The sequence below is a fragment of the Heteronotia binoei genome, chromosome 10 (assembly GCF_032191835.1).
Source record: "Heteronotia binoei isolate CCM8104 ecotype False Entrance Well chromosome 10, APGP_CSIRO_Hbin_v1, whole genome shotgun sequence".
In the NCBI taxonomy this organism is placed as follows: domain Eukaryota; kingdom Metazoa; phylum Chordata; class Lepidosauria; order Squamata; family Gekkonidae; genus Heteronotia; species Heteronotia binoei.
The window spans coordinates 31,037,832-31,061,543 of record NC_083232.1 but is presented as its reverse complement, the minus strand read 5'-3'; the positions used below and the strand labels follow the sequence as shown (position 1 = coordinate 31,061,543).

The following is a 23,712-nucleotide window of genomic DNA, read 5'->3' as shown; positions in this document are numbered from 1 at the left end:
GGAAAACGGATCTCTGTCACCTGGAGATCAATTGCAAGGTAGAATATAAAAAATAGCAGCAACATAAAGCACAGTAACAAAAAAAAAATCAATCAAATTTAAAAAATAATGCAACAAAAGTAGGGGAAATAAGAGGGAGATGATCAAATCTATATACCAATAAATTGTCAGTTAAAACACGTCTTGGCCTAGAGTCAAAACCACCCAAAGGTGGTGTCAAGCATTGCAAAACCTGGGACAGTCACTAGCAAGGCCTTTCCATTGTGGCCCCTCAATACATCAGAAGCCTCAGAACCTGGGATCTTCTGCATGCCAAACAGATGCTCCACCACAGAGCCACAGCCTTATCCCCTCAAAACCAGCATTTTGAAACAGGACTGAGGTGGCAGCCAGTGAACATCTCTCACTGATGTAACATGGCACCTGTCGTTCTCCCGCTTGAGCTTAATGCTCCAAATCATCTTCAAGGCTGCCTGATAGTGATTAGGTGACAACACTGTGATGGTGATGAACTGTGATGGTGATGAACAAGCAGATGTGTCCCATAGGAACATCCTTGTCATTGAGGGTCTCATGATGGGATTCCTTGGAATGTGCTATGTTGCTTGGCAGATGCTTCCATGCTGAAATCTTGCACTGCCCCTCCAGGCCCTTTCAAATCCTCACACAGCCCATACATGCCCAGTGATGCTTTGTGCTTCAGGCTTGATGATCTCCCCAGCTGCCAGCCAACCCTGGCTCAAACCCTCTCTTCAGCCTCTTGTTGCAACACATCCCTTGTGAGGTTTGAAATCCTTTTGGCAAAAGTGACAGCTACTCAGACTGTGCAGGCATTATTTTGGGGTAGAACAGGAGTGAGATCGTGCCCCATAGCCTCACCATTTCTCCCAGGCACAGCACATCTGAAAGATCCAGTGTGGTGTCATGGTGAGAGCGTCGGACTAGGATCTGGGGAGACCCAAGTTCAAATTCCTACTCTGTTCATGGATGTTTGCTGGGTGACCGTGGGCTAGTCTCTCCTACTTCACAGGGTTGTTGTGAGGATAAAATGGAGGCAGGGAGACCATTTTCTGCTGCTTTGAGCTCCTGGGAGGATGGGAAGAGATAAAAGAGTACCAAATAAATCAATACCATTCGCATCAGTCATTAGGAAGTGCCTGGCTTTTTAAAATGGATCCTTTCTCCGTAGTGCCTTGCAAGACAAGTTCGGCTACTTTAACTAAGCTGTTTTTTGTACTATTTAGGGTAAAAGAATACAAGGTGAAAACTTCGTGTCTCAAAACTTGTTTCATGCAATTTTGCCTTGGGTGCAAACCTGAAGTTTTCTCCTTATCTCAGATTTTTGGAACTTACTAAAACTGGAGATTCCAAAAATACAGTGTAAGAAGGAGAAAATTTGGGGGTTATGCCTAGTGAGGAAACATCTACTGTGGAAAATTTCACATAACAGGGAGTTTTTAAAATATCAATGCAGGGAATTTCACTACTGCTGAAATGGTCTGCAATGCTATTGTGAACCCTACTTCCTATAAGCCTCTCAGTGACTTAGGAAACCTGATAGGCCTGCATTGAAAGCTGCCCTTTCTTCCTTTCACACATGCCCTGCAACTGCTCCCAAAGGCAGTTCAGAGGCTCCAGAGCACTTTAAAGAGCAGGTGTGAACTGGGTTGTAGAGTGTGTGTGTGTGTCCTAGAGATTCCAACTCAATTACCTCCTTCACACATGGTAATGTTCAGGTGAATACCCAGGGTGTTTTAGTCAAATTAATTTCTTTAAAATGTACACTGCAAACGTGATAAACGTGTGTTTTCCAAGCATGTGCAGTCATCAGGGAGCCAGACTCAATGGTCTGGGCCTCTCTTTTGATAGGGAAAGCACATTTATCACATTTTTATCCCAACCTTCTTCCAGGGACCTTAAAGCATATGTGGTTTTCCAGTCTCCCGTTTTATCCTGACAGCTTTGAGATTTATTATGCAGAGAGGGAGTGTGAGACTAGCTGAAGATCTCACTCATGGATTGCTTCCGGACTGCATGATAAACCTTCCAGCTGCATTTCTCTCTTGCAACAAAACTAAGCAAGAATCTTGTGGCATCGTAATGATTTAATAAATATTTCTTCCAGCATAAGCATTAATGGACTTGAGGCCCACAGACATGGTAAAACTGAAGATGGTTTCAGAGGGTAGCTCTGCAGCAGAACAGGGAGATCTGTGTCCCGGAGCACCTTAAGAGACCAACAAGAGTTTCAGGAAGGGTTGCCAGGTCTGACTCAAGAAATATCTGGGGACTTTGGGAGTGGAGCCAGGAGATTTTGGGGGTGCAGCCAGGAACAAAGGTATGACAAGCATAATTGAACTCCAAAGGAAGTTCTGGCCACCACGTTTAAAGGGACCACATACTGTTTAAATACCTTCTCTCCATTTGGAAATAATGAAGGATGGGGGCACCTGCTTTTGGGGCTCCAATAATCGGACCCCCTGGTCCAATCTTTTTGAAACTTAGAGAGCATTTTGAAGAGAGGCATCAGATGCTATGCTGAAACTTTGGTGCATCTACCTCACAAAACACCGCCCCCCAGACCCACAGATACCCACAGATCAATTCTCCATTATATCCTATGGGAATCAGTCTTCATAGAGTATAATGGAGTGCCCAGCAGACATTTCCCTTCCCCCTACCCCGCTTTCTGATGACCCTGAAGCAGGGGGAGGGTCTCCAAACCAGGGGATCCCCTGCCTTCACCCAGAGATTGGCAACCCTAGTTTCATGGTATATCTGCTTCTTTCTTTCTTCTTTGGTATTTTGTGTTTGTGTGTTTGCACCCAGAAATCATGTCAATCTCTGGTGACTGACCCCTACTGGGGACCTGGAGAATATTCAGTTGAATAGAGCCTGCTCTTGTCCTCTTGACTGGGTATTTCAAGGCAGTCTCCCATCCAAGTATCTGCCAGAGTTGACCCTGCTTAGCTTCCAAGATCTGCTGAGATCAGGCTTGCCTGGCCTATCCAGGCCTGGGCTATCCAGGGTATATCAGCTTTTGAGAGCTGGAATGTCCCTCATCAGACACAAGCAAGAATGGAGGTCTTGGGGTTCTTTTATTCCAGTCCGAAGGTGGGAGGCGTGTTGCACAGAATGCTTCTAAAGAGTGTAAAGGTATCGTGCATATTGTAATCCATTTGACTGGAGCATTTCCCAAGTGTTTCCCTTCTGCCCTAATCAAGTGGATTAAAACATGCATGGTAACTTTGCAGCCTTTACAAGCATACTTTGAAACGCCCCTCCCACCTTCTGACTTGGATAAAAAGAGTCAGAGATCTCAATTTCTCTGCTGCTCACATCTGCTAAAGGGAGTGCTGGCTCTCAAAAGCTTATACTCTGAAACTCCTGTTGGTCCCGAAGGTGCCATTGGACTCTAATTGAAATGGTATCTGAAGGCTCTCATTCCCAAATGCTGTGCCTGAAATAAACTCTCCTTAGTCTTTAAGAGGCCAACAAGACTTGTTTATTGCAGCTGAACAGGTCTTGGAGGAACTCAGGTCTCCTTGGTCATCGTTCATAGAATCATAGAGTTGAAAGGGACCTCCAGGGTCATCTAGTCCAACCCCCTGCACAGTGCAGGAGATTTGATACAATGCAGGAGTTTGATCCTCTCCAACCACTGGACCTTGCTGGCTTGGGGAGAGGGGGAAAGGTAAATGGCTCAACCTCTCTGTTGCTCCTTTTTAGATCCAGTTGAGACTAGTAAGTTGGTGCAAATGCAGGCCGGCCTGACTGGTATCTGGGAGAGCACCTGGGACCAGAGGTGGGCTGGGCTGGGCTGGGAGCTGAGAGTAGGAAGGTGAGCTGAGGCTGGGCTGGAAGCACCTTCCTGTGGGCTTCACCTTAGTGATGTTAAGCAGACTTGCAACTGGCGCCTCCGTGTCATTACTTCCCATTATCATAATAGTGGCCTTTCTCCTGTGTGTATATGTCTGTTTTGTTTTTGCATTTCTCCCCTGGGGGGTGGATCTGCCATTTTACTCTCCTTCACTTTGGCTATCCTTCCCACTGGGCCAGATCCTAGCAGCACTTCTTGGGAAGGGGAAATGCAGATACGTCTTCCCTACTGGCTGGACAGAGACACGAACTCTGGTGGCTTTGGGTGTTTTCAATACCTCGTCCAGAGCACATGCAGTGACACATCATGCCAATCAGGGATATTGAACAGGGAGTGGACGTGTTCAACTGTTTCTCTTCCTGGCTGCAATTTTTTTAGAATTTTGCATTCCCAGAGCAATAAGATTCTGTTACCTTTCTGACTGGTGAAAGCCCACGAGGCCGTTCGATCCTGTGCAGAGTTAACTCTAGTCACATGAACACACACAAAACTGCCTTATACTGAGAAAGACCAGGGGTCCATCGATGTCATGATTGTCTACTCAGGCTGGCAGTGCTGCTCTCAGATCTTATATAGCTGTCTTTTACATTGCCTTCTGCCAGATCCTTTTAACTGCAGACCCCAGGGATTGAACGTGGATTTGTCTTCAAGCCAAGCAAATGCTAGGGTCTTTTTACATCACATCAGATTGGGCAGCGAGTTACTTGCCGAGTTTTTTCTAGACCAGGTGTGGCCAAACTTGCTTAACATAAGAGCCACATAGAATAAACGTCAGATGTTTGAGAGCTGCCAGACATGAACACAAAAATGTTTGAGAGCTGCAAGGAAGGAAGGAAGGAAAGAAGGAGATGGGGAGGGAGGTGGAGGTGGAAAGAAAGCAACTTTAAATGCATTCTCCAAGCCAGCCAAAGGGGCAGTTGAGGGCTTTGAGAGCCACACAATATGTGTGAAAGAGCCATTTCTGGAGAAAATAGCTGCTTTAAATGGTGGACTCTGTGGCCTTAGACCCCTGCTGAAGTCCCCCCCTCCCTACCCCAAATCCCACCCTCCCCAGGCTCCACCTCCAAATCTCCAGGAACTTCCCAACCTGGAGTTGGCAGCCCTGTGTCTTTAAATGCCAGCCCTTTCTGTGGAACACTGACAGTTCTCAATGAGGATTAGTTTGAACCAGGGCAAAACTGCCTGAGGCAGTAAAAGATACATTCAACAAATGTTGCCTTGGTGATTCTTGAAGCGTTTCCTAGATTCCCCCCCAATTCCCCACCCCCAATCTATATAGACAGAAAATCATTTCAGGGCGGAGAATGGAAAGGATACAGTTTGCTGAGTGATTGCTTTTACAGGCTAATTTGAATCAGAGAGATACAATAGCAATAATCATTGCAGGCTGATAAAATCTGAGCTGCGTGTTGCAATGGGAACAGGAGGCATCATAAAGAGGGGAAATGCTGTATTTGCATTGGCAGGAATGCAATTTTCTCCTAGGCGGTGTGGCAATAATAATCCGGCGAGTGAAGGTGAACAGTACAGAAGGTGCACATTCTGCAGCGAAAGTTAGCCCTTTCGCTTGTCAGGAAGAATAAAACATGTATAAGCAGAATTACTGGGAATAGTGGGAGTAGTCTCTCTTTCTGTCTCTCTGGGTGTGAGCACCTTTGAGTGGCTTCCAACTTATGGTGACCCAATGAATGAATGACCTGCAAAATATCCTATCCTATCCTTAACAGCTTTGCTCAGGTTCTACAAGCCGAGGGCTTTGGCCTCCTTTACAGAGTCAATCCATCTTGTGTTGGGTCTTTCCCTGCTGCCTTCAACATTTCCTAGCATCATTGTCTTTTCCAGGGACTCTTTGTCTTCTAACGAGACCACAATACACCAACTTCAGTTTAGTTATTTTAGCTTCTAGGGAGAGTTCAGGCTTGATTTGATCTAGAACTCATTTATTTGTCTTTTTTGGAGGGTCCACAGTATCTGCAAAACTCTCTTCCAACACTACATTTTAAATAATGGTAAACTGAGAAAAAGGAGCCCTGTGGCACAGAGTGGTAAAGCTGCAGTACTGCAGTCCAAGCTCTGCTCACAACCTGAGTTCGATCCCGGCGGAAGCTGGGTTCAGGTAGCCAGCTTGAGGTCGACTCAGCCTTCCATCCTTCCAAGGTTGGTAAAGTGAGTACCCAGCTTGCTGGGGGGAAATTGTAGATGACTGGGGAAGGCAATGGCAAACCACCCCATAAAAAGTCTGCCATGAAAACATTGTGAAAGCAATGTCACCCCAGAGTCGGAAACGACTGGTGCTTGCACAGGGGACTGCCTTTAAACTGAGGAAATGCAGGGGAGGGGGGCTGTGGCACTGGAACATTGCTAGCAGTCCCCTTTGCGAGTCGGGCCACTTTGGTCCACTGTCTTCCAATCCCTTTCTAAAGTGGCGTGGCAAGTGTGTTTGATGAAGAGGAGGAGGAGAGGAGGAGATTGAATTTATATCCTACCCTTCAGTGTGTGTGACTGCAGCCCCTGAGTGACAGTTGTGTTCATCGCTGTACTTTTGAGTTATGAAGTTTGCATAGAAATGTCACAAAGCTTTAAAATTCCACTGTTATTTTTCCTCTCTATATAACAATCTTGCTTCCTGGGAACTATATAATATGTTTCTGTCAAAGTAGCATCAGATCTGTGAAAGTTCATGCTACAACAAATACCTTTAAGATATCACAAGACTCCTTTTTTGCCTATGTTTTGCCTTTTCCCCCCTATTTAAGAGGGACCATATTTATTTACTTTATTGTTAGCACCGCTGACCCAGAAAGCCATGCAAATGAGTCACTGATATAGTTTAATTTTCATTTTATTTGCTTTTCTTGATTTCAAAAACAAACCTTCTCCTTCCCACCCACTGTGAATTCCAGGGTTAAAATATGTGCCTAAATGCTGAAGGAGAGTTAGGGTGCCTGGAGATCTCCCACTATTACAGTTGCTCTCCAGGCAACACAGATCAGCTCCCCTGGAGAAAATGGCTGCCTTGGAGCAAAGCCTCTGTGCCCCACTTAAATCTCTCCCCTCCCCAAATCCTTCACTCCCCAGGCTCCATGCCCCCAAATCTCCAGGAATTTCCCAACCCAGACTTGGCAACCCTCTCTACTGCATTCTTGTTTGAGGTACGGAGAGAACTGTAGGGTCAGACAACTACTTTGTTTAACCTGGAAGACCTCTGAGAGACTTCCTTCAAGTCAAAACAAAAAAGCGTCTTCTGGTACCTAGGAAAGGAAAGGTCCCCTTTGCAAGCACCAGTCATTTCCGACTCTGGGGTGACGTTGCTTTCACAGCGTTTTCAGGCAGACTTTATACGGGGTGGGTTGCCATTGCCTTCCCCAGTTATCTACACTTTCCCCCCAGCAAGCTGGGTACTCATTTTACCAACCTCGGAAGGAGAGAAGGCTGAGTCAACCTCGAGCCGGCTTATTGAAAACCCAGCTTCCACCGGGCATCGAACTCAGGTCGTGAGCAGAGTTTAGGACTGCAGTACTGCGGCTTTAACACTGCGCTACGGGGCTCTTCTGGTACCTTATTTCAGCCCCAAATTTCCTGGGTTTCTTTAGGCATTTGCTGCTGCTGTTGCTGCTTTGGGTTTGTTTGCTGGACAGAAGGCGGGTGGTGGGGGCAGGCGAGCAGGCTTGGTTTGCTCTAGGCCACAAAGTCATTACAAGCGAAGTTTGTATGCTGCTCTCTTCACAGTTGTAACAGACACATCAGAGGCCTCAGGCATCAGCCATGCAGCTATTATCTCACATTCCTTTGGACTGCAGAACATGTCTTTAGAATTCTTTGTGTGGGCCTTTGCCTTCTGCCCTCCTATTTTCTTTCTTTTTTCGCAAACAGTTTCTTTCCATGTTTTGCCTCAAAAACAGAAGCTCATTTCTGCCTTGAGGACAGCAGAATTGTTGGCTCCAGCATAGTCACTATTCTGCTTCTCCCTACTGAACTGGGAGTGTCAGTAATTTGTGCTGTTTTCTTCCCCCCTCCCCATAAAAATGGGTGGTCTTGTTCAGAGGGATCATTTCAAATTCCAGGCAGGGCAAGATTCTTCTCAGACAAGTTGCAGGGGCTAGTCTTAGACAGACCTTGAGTTCAGCAGCAGCTCACAGGTGCACAGCTCCTGAACCTTTCTGATGCCCCCTCCCCCCCCCCACCTACCTTGTCCATTGAATGGTGCAGCTGCGTAACAATCTGTGGATTAGGAGAGCAGCCAGCCAGCCAGCCACCAGGGGCTTTGCCACACCCCCAACAGCCCTCATTAACCCCTGAAGAAGCCCACATCACCTTTTCTCCACTTCTTATGCAATTCTGGGTGGCAGGTGGATTGCTGGCCTTTTGACCAGGGGGGAGGCGGCCAAGGAGAGCTCCAGGTGAGTGAGGCCTGCTTGGGCTGCCTGGTCTCGGTCACCCTGGGCTCTCCTTTCTTGCATCAGGTTGCTTTTGGCTTTGGGGGGGGGCATACGCTAATACGTTATGCTAATGAGTTCCACCACCTATTTTTCTACAAAAGGACCCCTGGTCTTAGATATAGTCACACCTACATAACTGGCTTGGGGAAGACCTGGAGATTTGAGGGGATGGAGCCTGGGGAGGGTGGGGGATCTCACCCAGGTTCAATGCCACACAGCCCATTTTCCAAAGCGGCCATTTGCTCCAGGGGAACTGATCTCTGCCATCTAGAGACCAACTGTAATGTCAGGAGATCTCCAGCCACCATCTAACCCTAATAACAACTACAAATAATGAAAGAGAGAAAGAATGAGAGAGAGAAAGAGAGAGAGAGAGAAAGGGAGCTCTCAAACCAAACCAATGCACTTAATATAAAAGATTCCTGATGCACCTTGAAGGCTGCAAAGATTCTATTCTGGCATAAGCTTTTGTGGAGTAGAACCATGTTGTTTCTTCTGAAGCAAGTTCAGCTCCACAAAAGCTAGCAGAGAAACTCATAGCCTTTAAGGTGCCACTAGAAGACGCTTGTTTCATTTCTCCCCTCTGCAATACATTAACACAGCAACTCTTCTGGGATTGTTACAATAGGTACATGTTGCAGCATATTTGAAAAGCAATTTATTGACTTTTTAAAACAACACGATACTTAAAGTAACATGGCAAATACAGGTCCAAAAACCCACCCTGAAATGCAAAACAGATGTGTGCCTTTATCATTTGACAGTCAGCAACTATCAGACTAGTGCTTGCTAGACCTGGGTTCGAATGCCCACTCTGCTGTGGGAGCTTCTTGGGTCACCTTGGTCCCCCCTCTCTCAGCCTAACCCACTTCACAAGGTTGTTGCGAGGATAAAAGGAAGGTACAAGCTTCCCACTGGGGAGAAAAATGGCAAATAAATAAATAGCTAACTTTTTAAATTTGCCATCAACTCACAGTGAATTTATGGTGACCTTGTGGGGTTTTCAAGGCAAGAGGCAAAGCAGTTGTCTGTTCATTCCAGGACAAGGATAATCTGCCATTTCATGCCCAGCAGAAATGTTTGAACCGCTGTTCTAAAGTTTCCTTGTCCACTGGTGTAGATGCTGGAGCGCAACTCAGCACTGGTGAATCCGTGTGCCTCTGTAGCCAGGAGGGCATGGATCTGTCCCATCAGCTATGACATGCAAAGGTCTTTTATGCATTTGGCAGAAGGATCATACCATTGCCTTATATGCTTGGGAATTACTCTATGGTGTAAAAAGCCTCCTTGGAAAGTTGGGGCATCTTTTTCTTCCAGGATTTTGCAGAAAAGCACTTTGAGCTTCTTGCTGGATATACTTCATGTATGAACAAGGGTTAGTCAAGATGACCTGTAGTGATCTTGGAAACTGCTTATTGATTTACTTCATTTATACCCCAACTTTCTCCCAAGGGGGACCCAAAGCGGCTTGCATTGTTCTCTCCTCCGTTTTTCCCTCCCACCAACCCCATGAGGTAGAGTAGGTGGAGAGTATGTGACTGGTCCAAGGCTACTCAGCAAGATTCCATGGCAGAGTGGGGATTCGAACCTGGGTCACCAGAGAGTTTAGTCCAATGTTCTAACCTCTACATCTCCCTAGTTCTGTTGCATCTGTCAAACTGAGATCAGGATCACAAACCTTGTAAAACAATCAACGTGCTAATTTTTGAGGCAGCACCAGACTCTGTTGACTCTTTGACTGTTGCAGTTCCAAATCCAGCTGGGTTGACTCTAGAAGTCTTTGAATACAATGATATGCATGCTTACGATTGCAGTATAAGTCTGTGATCCTATGCATACTTTGCAGGAATAAGACCGACTGAATGCCATGGGATTTACTGTGGAGTAGGCATGCAGGTTTTAAACCCAAGAGAATGTGTCTTTAAAAGTCTGGATTTATTGTTTGCTTTTAGCACCTGCACCATGGTACTGAAACTGCAAATCTGCCTTTTAATAGCCTGGCATTCATCTCAGATATTGCTGAACGGAACTTCCCAATAAATGTAGTTGCATGCACTTTTTTCAAAAATAGAAAGAAAGAAAGAAAGAAAGAAAGAAAGAAGTCCTGCCTGCATCCTAGTTGAGAAAGTGCCCTAATAAATGAATTAGCAACTCAGAAAGGAGATCGCTTTGGGGCTGATATTGATCAGGCCGGGCCTGTGTGTTTGCCTGGGTTTGTTTGGGGGATAATTGAGTGTCAGTGTCTGTCTGTGTCGTCTCGCTGGCGCCTGGGTGCTTTTGCATTTGCTAATTTTCACTAAACGTCTTCTGCCGGCTACTCCCAGCGCATCTATATCCCAAACAGCAGCCAGACTCCTTCTGGTCAAACCGTCCGCCTGACTAGGCTTTATTGATCACTGGGGGAAAAATACACAAAGGAGAGACGGGCTGGGGAGGAATGCTTCTGTTTCACCTCCGGGAAAGAAAATTGCAGCGGGTCTGAAGTTTTCCTCTCCCCCGACCCCCGCGTTTTTTGTTTTTGTATACTTGGAATGGCAACTTCCAAGACCCTGTCGTTGGCTTGAATGAGCTTTCATAATAGCCAATCCCATTCTAAAACCTTAAGCGATCAGATATGAGAATCGTCGCTTTCCTGTTCCCCCATCTCCCAGGTGCTCTTGATCTTTCCTGCACCTCACAAGAAAGTTAGTGGTGAGATTTCTGTTTTCCCCTCCAATAATAGGTGGCTTTGGAAAAAAAGGCTTAAGGAAGACGCGGCCCTCCCAGCTCCCCGAGCAGTTAATTGAGCAACTGAACGGCATTTCTCGTGTTTGCCCGACTAATTACCACGTTGAAGCCCGGGAGAAAGTGGGGACGACAACGCGGCGTGACACATCCTCTCCGCCCCTGCCCGCTGCCAGCTCCTGCTGCTTTGAGTGACACGTCGGCGCCGCCTATGAAAGGGAGCCTGGAGGGAGAGAAGGGCGGAGCGGGGGGCGGAGTGAGGAGGGTCAGGCTGTGGGGCGGAGGCGTTATTTACAGAGCGAGAGCGGAGAGCCAAGAGTGGCGTTGGTGTCTCCCGTGCGCTGCCTTGCAAGCCTCCCCGTGTCCAGCCGCAAAGACTTCCAGAGCCCCCAGATGTGGCTGCAGCTGGAGCAAGGCTCGCCTCCCGTGTGAGCGGCTTCCTCCAAGACCCCTTGGCCGGGACAGCTGCCCAGGGAGGGCAGCCTTCAGCTCGCCCGAGTTCAGCCCGGCTGCGGTTCTCGCCGGAGTCCATGCGCTGTCCGGTGGCGGCGCTTCTTCGCAGCGTGGCCGGGTGAAGGCGAGCCCTGGAGGGAGGGGAGGTCGGAGCGTCCGGCTGCGGCGGCGGGGAGGAGGTCAATGGATCGCCACTCTAGCTTCCTCTTCATCTGGCTGCAACTGGAGCTGTGCGCCATGGCCATCCTGCTGACGAAAGGTGAGCGCCGGGACTCGGGGAGGCGCCGGCGCCGCTCCTCCGCGGCGGGGCAGGGAGACTTTGTGCCGGAGCTAGAGATTAGATCGGGAGGGCCGGGCGGCGGGGGACTGGCGGAGACGCGCCCGGGTGTCTTCGCGACGGGCAGACGTGGAGGGGCAGTAGAGGGCCGTGGTAGTTTTGACAGGCTCTCCGAGGGAGGACGAAGGTGTGTCCTTCGGTCCCGCCGAAAGCGACGGCGCATGCAGCCCCCGCCGGGCTCGGAAACCCAGTTAGGTTTCCTCCCTGTCGGACCGGCAAAGGGTGCAATGCAAGCTCCGTTGAACACTCGGTCAGTGAATCCAGTTGGGGTCATTTGGGTAGCTCGTCCATGCAGCTTGGGGGCAGCGAACTGCTCCGACCGGCGTCGAGCTTGATCCCAACGGGTTGCACATCCCCTGCTGGATGCAAAGAACGGCTGGAAATAGAAAGGCGAAGAAGGGCGCTGTGCTTTTGTTTTGCAGGGCGGTACAGTAGGCTGGAGGTCTGTGTTGAGAGACTGCTAAAAAAGGCGACTTGGGGAGAACGTTGAGTCCCGCCGTCTTGCTCCTGTAGGGCTGGCCCCCGAGGGTAGACACGAGGTGGGGCGGGCACACGCAGACAGGCGTGGGGAAGGGACGGTGAACGGGAGCTCCTTGCAAGATCTGTGGGAATTCTGGACGGGGCCCGTAGCTGGCCATGCGTGGCGGGGCTTGAGGGCAGCGTGCAAAGGACGTTCCAACGTCCGGGTTGCCGTTTTCAGCTCGTGCGTTTTGCCCACCCAGGCTTCCTTCGAGCCATTCCCTTATAGGCTCGGGGAAGGGAAGGCGTGCGTGGCACACACACAAGGCCGGCGCTGCCCAGGTCAACATCCGTATTGAAGCTGAGTGTCTGCCCGAGGAGACACGTGTCGAGGATGGCGAGGTCCAATGGAGGGAAGCGGCTCCGCGTGCAGCACGAGGCCTCTCTCGGCCTTTGAAGCGGCGGGCTAAAGTGGCGCTGGTGGCGGGGCTGGCAGAGAGTTCCCTTCGCGACCATTTCTCCCGCCATACTAGGGGGCCGCGGCCTCAGCAGCTCGCAGAAGGAGCGCAGCTGCTGCGGCAGGCCGCGTCTCTGGGGCAGCTGACGGCTGCTCCTTTCTCCCCACCGTGGCCCGAGCTGGGGCTTTCCTCTCCCTCCTCCGCCTCCCCGGGCTGGCTGGCTGGCGAGGCTCGGTGCGGCGGGCCCCGCGCTGCCGCCTTTGAAGCGCTCTGCCAAGGCTTTGTGAGCGTGTCAGGTTTCCTCCTGGGCCGAGCCTCGCAGGCCAGAACAAGCTCGCCTGTTCTTGGAAGTGGCGCTGCTTGGGTTTCCTTCCCCGCGCTGCGCTCCCCGCCCCCTGCGTCGCCGGCCAGGGCCTGGCCCTGCTGCGAGGAGGGGAGGGAAGGCAGGCCCGAGGGGGCAAGCGGTTGTCAAAATGTTTTGGTTAGGCTCTCGTGAATGAACTCCTGAAGGCTTCCAGCCGGGGCCCTCCCTCCAGTCTCCACTCACACACACGCCCAGCAGCTTCTCCCTTCCCCTCCCCGCAAAGCTGCCCGAGCAAGGTAGGCCTGTGGCTGAGGCTGAACTGGGAAGAGTCTGGGTTCCACCCAAGGCGCCTCAGTGCCCTCCTTCCTTCCAGGGCAGCCGAGGGAGCCGCCAGGGCAAATGAATCACACTTCAGCGCCTTCCCAACGCTACAGAAACGCGGTGCCTTAGCTTCGGAGGGACTCACCTTCCTGAGGTACCTTGAATAAAACGTTCTTGGTCTTTAGGGTCACTGGGCTCGAGCTTTGTACTTCTTGAGGCTGTGATCCAAAAAGGGCCCACCTCACAGGGTGGTTGTGAAAGGCACAATGCAAGCGGATGGAATGAGACGTTTCAGAGTTCAAACCCACCATTTCTGCAGAGGAACTGGCTGTGCTTTTCACAACAGTTTTGTGAAGTGGGTAACCCTCCCCCCCCACCACAAAAGGGTTTATTTATTTAGTACATTTTAATCCCAGGAACGTAGAGCCATCTTTCTCCCAGACTTCCTTTTATCCTTGCAACAATCCCTATGAGATAGTTCTGCTGAGAGAGAAAGTGACTGGCTGAAGGTCACCCACTGAGCTTCCCAGCTAAGGGTTTGGGCCTCCCAAATACTAGCATGATGCACACCAAACTAGTATTGGGTATAGATCAAGATGGGTAGCTGTGTTAGTCTGTTGGTAACAGTAGAAAAGAGCAAGAGTCCAGTAGTACCTTAAAGACCGACAGTTCTGCGGCTGGGGCGGGATGAGCTTTCATGAGCCGCTGATCACTTCTTCAGATACCCCTGAAGACTCAGGGAAGCTCATACCCCCTACAATACATTTTGTTCGTCTTTAAGCTGCTTCTGGACTCCTACTCTTTTCTCGTATTGGGTATGAAGATCCAGTGGTGGGCAGCCATGTTGGTTTGAAGCAGTAGAAAAAAATCTGAGTTCAGTGGCACCTTTAAGACCAACATCGTTTTATTCAGAATGTAGGCTTTTATGTGCATGCACACTTTGTCAGACAATGAAATGGGGGTACAGTGAGCAGGGCTACATCCACCAGCTATATGTAGCAATGCTGACTGTACCCCATTTCATCTTCTGACAAAGTTAAAGGTTACATTATGAATAAAACTTTGGATATTCGTCAGCATTTCAAGAACTTTTGGGGAAGGTAGTTAATAATCACAAACATTTCAATCCTTAGCACAGTTGCACTGCAAAACTCTGTTTAAGGTTGCACTCATAGCCTGGGTTGGCTAATTTTTTATTTTTTGCCATTGAAAAAATGCAAGTACTTTTTAAAAAAAAGTAGGGAGAGGAAAGTCAATGTCTCTCTCTGTAATTGCCACATTTTGTGGAGAGGAGGTTAAAGGATAAGCTAGCACAGTGCTGATGTGCTACAGTATTTATTTATTTTGGAAGGAAGGGTGTAATTAACCCCAAATAACAGCCCTTGAAGCAAGCTGAGGGGAGTCTTCTGGCCCATCAAAGCTGGACAGAAAAAACGAGTGACAGAGAATAATGTGCAGTTGCAGATACTGAAACTATGCGCCTGATAATGATATAATTAGGGGATCACAGACTTCTGGCTGCTGTCGACTTCAAAAGCTTTAAGGGAAGCCTGCAGTCTCTCCTGTAGTCACCTTGACTAAAAGCAGACTTTTCTTTCTTTTTTTAATAGCTACATACAGTAACAAGAAAGAGGAGGGGAACAGAAAGGGCATTGTTCAGTGTTTGAAAATACCAAATACCCTCTTTGGCCTTTTGCATAGCTCAGGAAGAAACTTTATGAATTGATAGAAATAAAACTTGTACTTAAAAAACATAGTACAAGAACTCCATTCTGTTCCTCGAGAGGGGGGAGAAAAATGTGGCTCTAATTAAAATGGAGTTGTAATAACCCGATGACTAGCCTGTCATGTTTTGTTTATAAGACTGTCTTGGGTCAGGAAAAGATAGAATTTTAAACAGAGGCCTATAAACTATTAAATCAAAAACAAAGTTTCAGTATTTCTGCTTCCTCTGCTTGTTACTAGGTTAGGCCCAGGTGAAAAAAAGGAAGGAATACTAGTTTGTGGAACTTCGTTCAGTGTCTTTTGTTTGTTTGTAACTTGTCCATACCTTTATTGCATGAGCATAAGGTGTTCAGATGTTGGAACTGACTTGTTAGACCAGCGTTTGCTGTGAAACTAAGCTCTTTTAGGAAAAGGCTGTTGGGAACCCCCTGAGATGTGAATTAGGGAAGGACATATTTTGAGAGGAGAGGTTTCTTAGAAATGAATGGTTTGGATTTTCTTGATACCAAATCCAGAAGGAGATATGTAGACATACAGAATGAGACATGGAATAGGTTGAACTAACTTGTCAGCATGACCTTTTAACAATGTTTTTTAAAAATTACGCAGAATATTCTCATTGGCAGAAAACTTTATAAGCAACTGGCTGTAAATGAAATGTCAGGTTTTTATTATTTGGTGAAATATTTCAGGGACAGAGTGCATTGGAATGCTTCCTTTCAAACTAACTAGTTCTTTCAGTGCTTACTAAGTTTTTGAACTTCATGAATTCTTCATGGGTTTCAACTCTTGCTTACATGAGTCTCTCTCTCTGTTTTTTGCCCGTCACAAGTACAGGGCACTGCATCATTTGGCTTTGATTAAGCAGTTTATAAAAAGAGAAGCAGAAGTTTTACAATGCAGAAACCCCAATAGCATTATACTGAAACATGAATTTAAGACTATTCTGAAAGGGCTTCTCCCTTAGAATTGTTTTTGTTTTTGCAGTCCACCTCCTAAGCAGAGGTTGGTTGAATGATCATCTCTTGTATGTGACACAATATAGCCTAGATGCTAATATGCCATAAAAACATCTCTAGGCACCTATTTAATTCTGGGGTCTAAGAAATGTTGATTTACCATGGGGACTTGTTGCTGAGAGCTTGTTTTTGGAACAGTAATGACAAATGTCTTGAGGCTGAAATTCTGGGGGGGGGGGCACCCAACTACTGTGGTACTTAAGCAGAGATGGCCAAACTGTGGCTTGGGAGCCACATGTGGCTCTTTCACACATATTGTGTGGCTCTTGAAGCCCCCACCACCATGCTGGCCAGCTTGGAGAAGACTTTGCTCTCTTTAAATCACTTCTCCAAGCCAGCCAGTGGCTTGGAGAATGCATTTAAAGTTAAAGTTGCTTTTTTTCTACCTTTCCCTCCCTCTCCCCCCACCTATTTCCACCCTCCCTTCCTTCCTTGCGTCTCTCAAACATCTGACATTTATTCTATGTGGCTCTCACGTTAAGCAAGTTTGTACTAAAAGTTCCCAAGTACTGTGGTTAGAAGTACACTAATCTGCAATGCTAGTTTCTGGAAGCGGAGAAGAATCCAGTTTCCTTTTGGTGCTCTGAACTGATTCAGCAGATTCAAGCTGAAGCAGCTAGAAAAGGCCTGTAGTAAAATGAGAATGCAGAATTTTTTATGAAGCACTTTTTAAAAGCACTTCCTTCAGAAATTTTTGAGGTTTCCTGTGCGTTTTTATTTCATACAAACTGGAGAATTTTCAGTCTAAACGTTTACCCTTCTTGACCACATGATGAATTGCATGGGGGGGGCAAGGGGAGGAGGTTTCAGGGTAGCTCTTGCCCCTCCCTTCTTGATGAACTTTCATTTAGGTTGAAAGAGGTTGATTTTGGCAAGAAGCTTCTCCCCCAGTTGTAAACGACACAGTTCCTATTTCATGATGAAGACTGGAAGACCTTTTGCATAGGAAGCTCCTTTTTGCAAAGATGAGGCAGTCAAACCAGATGTTAGAAGGAAAAGAAGAACATGTCTTCAGTGTGAGAGCTCCAGCAAATATCACTGTGTGGTTACTGCTGGAGTCAGGATGCTAGCTGAAATGGATCCCAAAAGGAAGTGCTTAAAGAGAACACGTTCCTGACTTTTGAAAAAAAAAATGAACATGGTTTTAGTTTATCATTTTATAATATGTGGGCTAAAGCTCTTAAATATTGGCATTGAACCCAAAGGTAGTAAACAATTCTGCCATTCTGGTTAAATATTTACGCACAGCAAAATTAAAGTGAGTCTGGCTCTCTTTTTAAAATGCAGGGTTATTTTTATGGAGGTATTTTATGGAGGCAGTGTTATGTTACATTAGGATGTTTGGGGGAAATACCATAAATATCTGTTACGTTAAACAGCAGATTTGCAGAACAAAATTTGAGTCCAGTGGCACTTTTTTTGAGTTTGTAGGCAATGGTGACCTGCATCACTGCCAGCAAAGTACATAGGATTTCTGGTGCTACCTCCATTGTGTAGAAGTGTTCTTTGGTGGAGTGATATCATGGTCACTGCTGGCTACCTTTCTGCCGTGATGTTTGACCCTTTGCATGGGAAAAACCCCGTATTCGGCATGCAGCCTGTAACCATGTGAGGAATACAGAGTTGCTCAGCTGGTCGTCTGATTTCTGTACAATGGGGGGCTTTGCCTCATTACTGTCCCCGCCGCACTGGGAAAGCAGCTTCTCCATGCATTGGCCTTGATGTAGCTTGTTTACTATTTGATCCATACTATTTAGATTTGAGAGTGTCTCATGAACACATATTAAGCTGCCCTTTACTGAATCAGACCATTGGTCCATCAAGGTCAGTATTATTTACTCATACTGGCAGAAGCTTTTCATGGTCTCCAGTAGAGGTCTTTCACATCACCTACTGCCAGATCCTTTTTTTGCTGGGGATTGAACCTGGTACCTTCTGCAAGCAAAACAGAGGCTCTTCCACTGAGCTGCAACCCCTCCCCAACACCTTGCATAGGTTATGGTACACTTTTATCCTGCCCTTTCTTCAAGGTGCTTCGGAAGAGATTTTGGAGACCAAAGGATATAATTTTAAGGAGCATAAAGGGCAAGGAACCTTTTGCCAGCAGCACATTCATGGTGGCATTCGGCCTTGCAAGTTTTGATGTGATGCAGAGGATTCATGATGTTGCTGCCACAACATTGATGACTGTTGGGTACCTCTGGCCAGCCTGATGTGTTGGTTACAGCGTTAGACTAGGATCTGGTAGAACCGGGTTTTGTCATTATAGCTTGGTGGTGCTCTCTTTCCCCCTCCCCAGTGCTGTTGTTTCCAGGATAAAGTGTATGAGGGGAAGAAAGAGATGCTTGTAAACTGCTTTGGAGGGGAAAAAGTGAGATCACTATCTGAATTCTTGGAGTTGAATTGCGTAGAAGCAAGGGGTTGAGAACCCAGGGCGGGGGCTAACACGCCTGACCTTTCCTTTTTTTGTTGCAGGTGAAATTCGATGCTACTGTGATGCCGCGCACTGTGTTGCAACAGGCTATATGTGCAAATCTGAGCTCAACGCTTGCTTCTCCAGACTGCTTGATCCACAGAACACCCATTCTCCACTTACTCATGGCTGCTTGGACTTTCTTGCGAGCAAGCCGGACATCTGTCAAGCCAACCAGGCACAAAACCACTCTGGTACCACCATACCCACGTTGGAGTGTTGTCATGAAGACATGTGCAATTACAGAGGGCTTTATGATGTTTTATCACCGTCCAGAGGAGAACCTTTGGGTAAGAAGAGCTTCTCCCGCACTCCTGTGTAGCCGGGCTTGCATGCCGTGAGCAAGGCCTTGTATGTCTGCTAGTGATTTTCAGTCTTAAATGCAACTGGAGAGAGGGCTGGACTTACTTCTGTTTAAGTAGCATTTTTGTCTACATTAGTGTGAGACACACAATTGCCCCCTCTGCCCAGTTTCACAAGCCTGGCATCTTGCCAAGGAAAACCAGTTTATGTGGCAGTGGGAGTAAAAAGTAGCTGTAAGTAATCTTGATGGGGGAAATGTTGACGTTTAAGCTTTAATGAAAGAAAACAAACCTCAGTTTAAAATGATGCTGTTAGCATTGTCTATGCCAAGACTCTCCCACTGCATAGCATAGATACCTAATGGATGCCAGAAATTTACCTGCCTTGAAACTTGATGCTGCAATTCCTCTGATGTCCTGGGGCAGGTTACTGGAGAGGCCGTTTACATTTCTCCCCTTAATCTTTTCCAGATCAGGTCTCCTCCGTTTAGTTGAATGAATGGGATAGGCCTATTTTATCTATAATATCAGAGCTAATATTTTGTTATATAGCAGAAGTGACTTCTGCTAGCAATCAGCAAGATTATTCTGTTTGTGTTTGTTTGTTTTGGAAGAGGCATTGTGTGCCTAGTGTTCCTATAGATCAGGGGTGGACAAACTGTGGCTCAGGAGCCACATGAGGCTCTTTCACACATAGGGTGTGGCTCTTGAAACCCCCAATATCCCATCAGCCAGCATTGAGAAGGCATTTAAAGTCTCTTTAAAGCAGTTCTCCAAGCCAAGCTAGTTGGCGGCTTGGAGAATGCATTTAAAGTTAAAGTTGCTTTTTTCCCACCTCTCCCTCCCCTATTGATTTGCTTTCCTTTCTTCCTTCCAGCTCCAGATATCTGACATACATGTCTTGTGGCTTTCAAACATCTGATGTTTATTCTGTGTGGCTCTTACATTAAGCAAGTTTGGCCACACTTGCTATAGATATTAACTAGTAACGCAACAGTGGAGCTCTGCAGTACTATGAATGCATTCATCATCATGCATGTATGATTGTGCATCTAGACGCACCACAGTTTTAAACTTAGTGCTGAACTAGTTGCCAGATCTGCTTTTCCTTACCAGGATACCTAATAAGTCATGTAGAGAAATTAATGAAAAAGTATTTGAAAAGGGTCCAATAAGCTAAGAAAACAAACAATTAAGAAACTACCTTGTAAATTGTTACTTTAAACTATCAGTGATCTGTTGTTGCTGTAGAACAGAGATCTTCATGGTCTCTGTGCAGGTCACACACTACGTTTTGGTGCCTTTGCCAGACCTTGCAGGTAAGAAAGGAAGGTGCCAAAACCCAGTGTGTGACTGCACAGATGACCACTCAAAGATCATAAGTTACAGGTAAGCAACCTGTTTTTTGAGTCCAGTAGCACCTTTAAGACTAACAAAAGTTTTATTCAAGGTATAAGCTTTCATGTGCATGCAGACCTCTTCAGATACAGTACACGCACACAAAAGCTCATACTTGAATAAAACTTGGTTGCTCTTAAAGGTGCCACTGGATTCAAACTTTGTTCTGCTGCTTCAGACCAGCGTGGCTACCTGCATGCATCTGCTTTTGTGGGTGTTTTAATGCTGGATTTGAGCTTTTAAAGCTGGATTATAAGTAATATCTTTTATATTTTTTAATTATTTTGTAAGCCACCTCAGGCAGGTGTCTGACATCACATTTTTGTAAATAACCTATTAAGAAAACAGTGTGCTGCTTTTAATGTTATGCGCTGATGCAGAACACACTTGAGGCCTTATAGTTGCTTAAGACTGACTCTTCATCGGGCTGCACAAGTTTCTAGGTGGGGCTGTGATGCTGAACTTGACATTTTCGTTTGTCCTAATTTCTCATTGTTTTGCAGGACAAGGGAGCAAATACCAGCATGACAACAGCAGGAACCTCATCACGAAGGTTCAGGAGCTGACCTCCTCCAAAGAACTGTGGTTCAGGGCAGCCGTCATCGCTGTCCCCATCGCTGGCGGACTCATCCTGGTGCTCCTCATCATGCTGGCCCTGCGAATGCTCAGGAGTGAAAACAAACGGCTGCAAGACCAGCGGCAGCAAATGCTTTCCCGGTTGCACTACAGCTTTCACGGGCATCCTTCCAAAAAGGGACAGATGGCAAAATTAGACTTGGAATGCATGGTGCCTGTAACGGGTCACGAGAACTGTTGCATGACGTGCGACAAAATGAGACAGACGGACCTCAGCAATGACAAAATACTTTCGCTCGTCCACTGGGGGATGTACGGTGGACACGGAAAGCTGGAGTTTGTGTGATCCCTCCTTCAGCTTTTATCTCTGTCTATATATATCTATTTTACATTTTTTGTTTTTAAATTTACTAGGAAAACTTTTCAAAGGCCTTTGGGTTCTGCTGGACAGGAGCACTTTATATGTGGAAAAGCCTACACTCATTAATCATCATTTTTTAAAAAAGAAACTAAAGGACCTCTGCAGAGAGAACCTTGGATGCGTCTTCTGAAGGATTCCAAAAGTTAACCTTATTTGCACAGAGTAAATACACTCAAAATGTATTGTTTGCTTTTAAAATTATGAAAGCAAAAAACGAGAAGTTATACACACTGTTAACCAGGGTTGTCTGAGCTGTAGGGAAACAGGAATTGAGTTATACTATTAAACTGTATGCAAGTTCTGATGTAAAGATTTTTTTTAAAAAAATATATTTTGTCTGAAACCGATTTTGGGGCTTGTGTGTGTGTGTGGAACACTGGCTTGCTTTTACTTTCCTTTAGTGTGTACTGCATCATGGGAACTTAACTATCCACCTAAGTTAACACATACTAGCCCAGTCGTGGAAGCTAAGCAGTGTTGGCCCTGGTTAGTGCTGGGATGGAAGACCACCAAGGAGGTCCAGGGTTGCTGGGTAGAGGCAGGCAATGGTAAACCACCTCTGTGCCTTTTGCCTTAAACTCTTACGGGGTTGCTGTGAGTCGGCTTCTGCAACTTGACTACCAAACACACATACAGAGCATCTTTCCTTTCCTTAGTTAACATCTCACTGCTTAAACTGTGCAGAGAGGAAGGGTCCTGGCCCCACTGATGGACCTCCTGATGTCGCCTGGGCTTTTTTGGCCACTGTGTGACACAGAGTGTTGGACTGGATGGGCCATTCGCCTGATCCATCATGGCTTCTCTTACGTTCTTATGTGACGCAGAGTGTTGGACTGGATGGGCCATTGGCCTGATCCAACATGCTTCTCTTAGGTTCTTAAATAGTTTCCTTCTGTCCTAGGTGGTCTCTGTTCCTGCCAAGGCTGCAACTGCTTCATTTTGCCATCAAATGTTAACATATAACCTAGTCGGTTCAATAAATCCTTAGTTAGGCATGATAATAAGACAACAGGAACGGCAGACTTCTGTATTCTTGGAGGTGCTAGGTTCTCGACCCTAAACAGCCTGGCTACAACATAGAAAGGCCACACAGTAATAAAGTTGGCATCAGCTATTGGTAAAGCCTACAAACGTTTAAGGTGCATGCTTGTGGGTAGTAAGAGTTTATTCTTTACAGGAGGTGTGAGAAATAAATGTGCTTCTTGAAACATTCTTCCAAGAGAGGCAGTTCAGCAGAAGTACTAGTCTTTCCAAAAATAGGCGTGATACACCAATATGTTAGCATGTGATATGTATGGAGTCTTGTCACTACATTTGCCCTACTGGTTTAACTGGAGATCAAAACATTTTGATCCCAAACTTGCTAGGACCCTGAATCCAAACTACAGCTGCTTCAGGGAGTAGGGTCTGGCTTGAAGGCCACCAGAAAAAAAAACCATTCCTGTAACTAGAAATACATTATTGGGAAGAGGGCTAATCTGAACTCCTCTCCTTGAACCACTAGTTTTCCACAGGCAGTCTTTTCATTGAAACATATTAAAACAATGGGAAGGAAGGTGGCATGGTATATAGACTGATCTTGTTGGAAGCTGAGCAGCATCAGTACTAGGATGGGAAACCACCAACGAGGACTGCAGAGGAAGGCAATAGCAAATGCTTCTCCCTTGAAGAAGGAGAGTTGGTTTTTATGCTCTTTTCTTTCCCCTAAGGAGTCTCAGAGCAGCTTACAAGCACCTTCCCTTCCTCTCTCCACAGCAGCCAACTTGTGATGCAGGTGGGGCTGAGGGTGCTCTGAGAGAACTGTGACTGGCCCAAGGTCACCCATTTGGCTTCATGTGAAGGAGTGGGGAATTGAACCTGCTTCTCCAGATTAGAGTCTGCTGCTCTTAACCCACTATGCCATACTTGCCTTGAAAGCCCCCTGTCAGGGTCACCGTAAATTGGCTGCAAACAAAATGACATTTTTTGTTCAATGTGATGTCCAGTGGCTGCTTGTTTCCACTGAATGTAATTTGACCCTTTATTGTTTTCCTCTTACCCTCTGCTGTAATCGGTATAGTAACCCTCCCTATTTCCCTTAGGGTTAGAGCAGTAGAAATGAAAACAATCCTAGTCTTCCTGGAGACTTTAAAGGGGCAGATTATAAAAATGGCTGAGGGAGCTCTTAAAACTACAGCTAGCTGTGTAGGTAAAAGTTTACTGCACTGAATAGCGGGGCTGGAGCTGCATGCAAGACATGGATAACCACAAAGTCTGCTTCACATACTCCAGTATGTGTTAAAGATTTCTGCCTCCTGATGTCAGGCTGTGGTCCAGAGCTAGAGTGAAATGAATTGGGCTTATACAGTTGAAATCAATGGAACTTAAGTGTGGTTGATCTTCAGTGTTTTTTGCAATTGCTTTGAAAGTATTGTGAAATTATG

General features: G+C 46.6%; 1 protein-coding gene across 1 annotated transcript; it reads left to right on the top strand.

The window, feature by feature from the left end:
• The first annotated feature begins 11,338 nt into the window (after positions 1-11,338).
• On the top strand, positions 11,339-21,636 carry BAMBI (BMP and activin membrane bound inhibitor). The gene is made up of 3 exons (XM_060248257.1): positions 11,339-11,755; positions 18,595-18,882; positions 20,796-21,636. The coding sequence occupies exons 1-3, from the start codon at positions 11,680-11,682 to the stop codon at positions 21,212-21,214; spliced, it is 783 nt and encodes a 260-aa protein (XP_060104240.1). The 5' UTR covers positions 11,339-11,679; the 3' UTR covers positions 21,215-21,636.
• The last annotated feature ends 2,076 nt before the right edge of the window (positions 21,637-23,712 follow it).

Excerpts from the sequence above, each read along its gene's own strand:
- BAMBI (XM_060248257.1), top strand. The coding sequence starts at position 11,680 with ATGGATCGCCACTCTAGCTTCCTCTTCATCTGGCTGCAACTGGAGCTG. Across the intron at positions 11,756-18,594 it reads GGCCATCCTGCTGACGAAAG|GTGAAATTCGATGCTACTGT; the intron begins GTGAGCGCCGGG and ends TTTTTGTTGCAG. Across the intron at positions 18,883-20,795 it reads GTCCAGAGGAGAACCTTTGG|GACAAGGGAGCAAATACCAG; the intron begins GTAAGAAGAGCT and ends ATTGTTTTGCAG.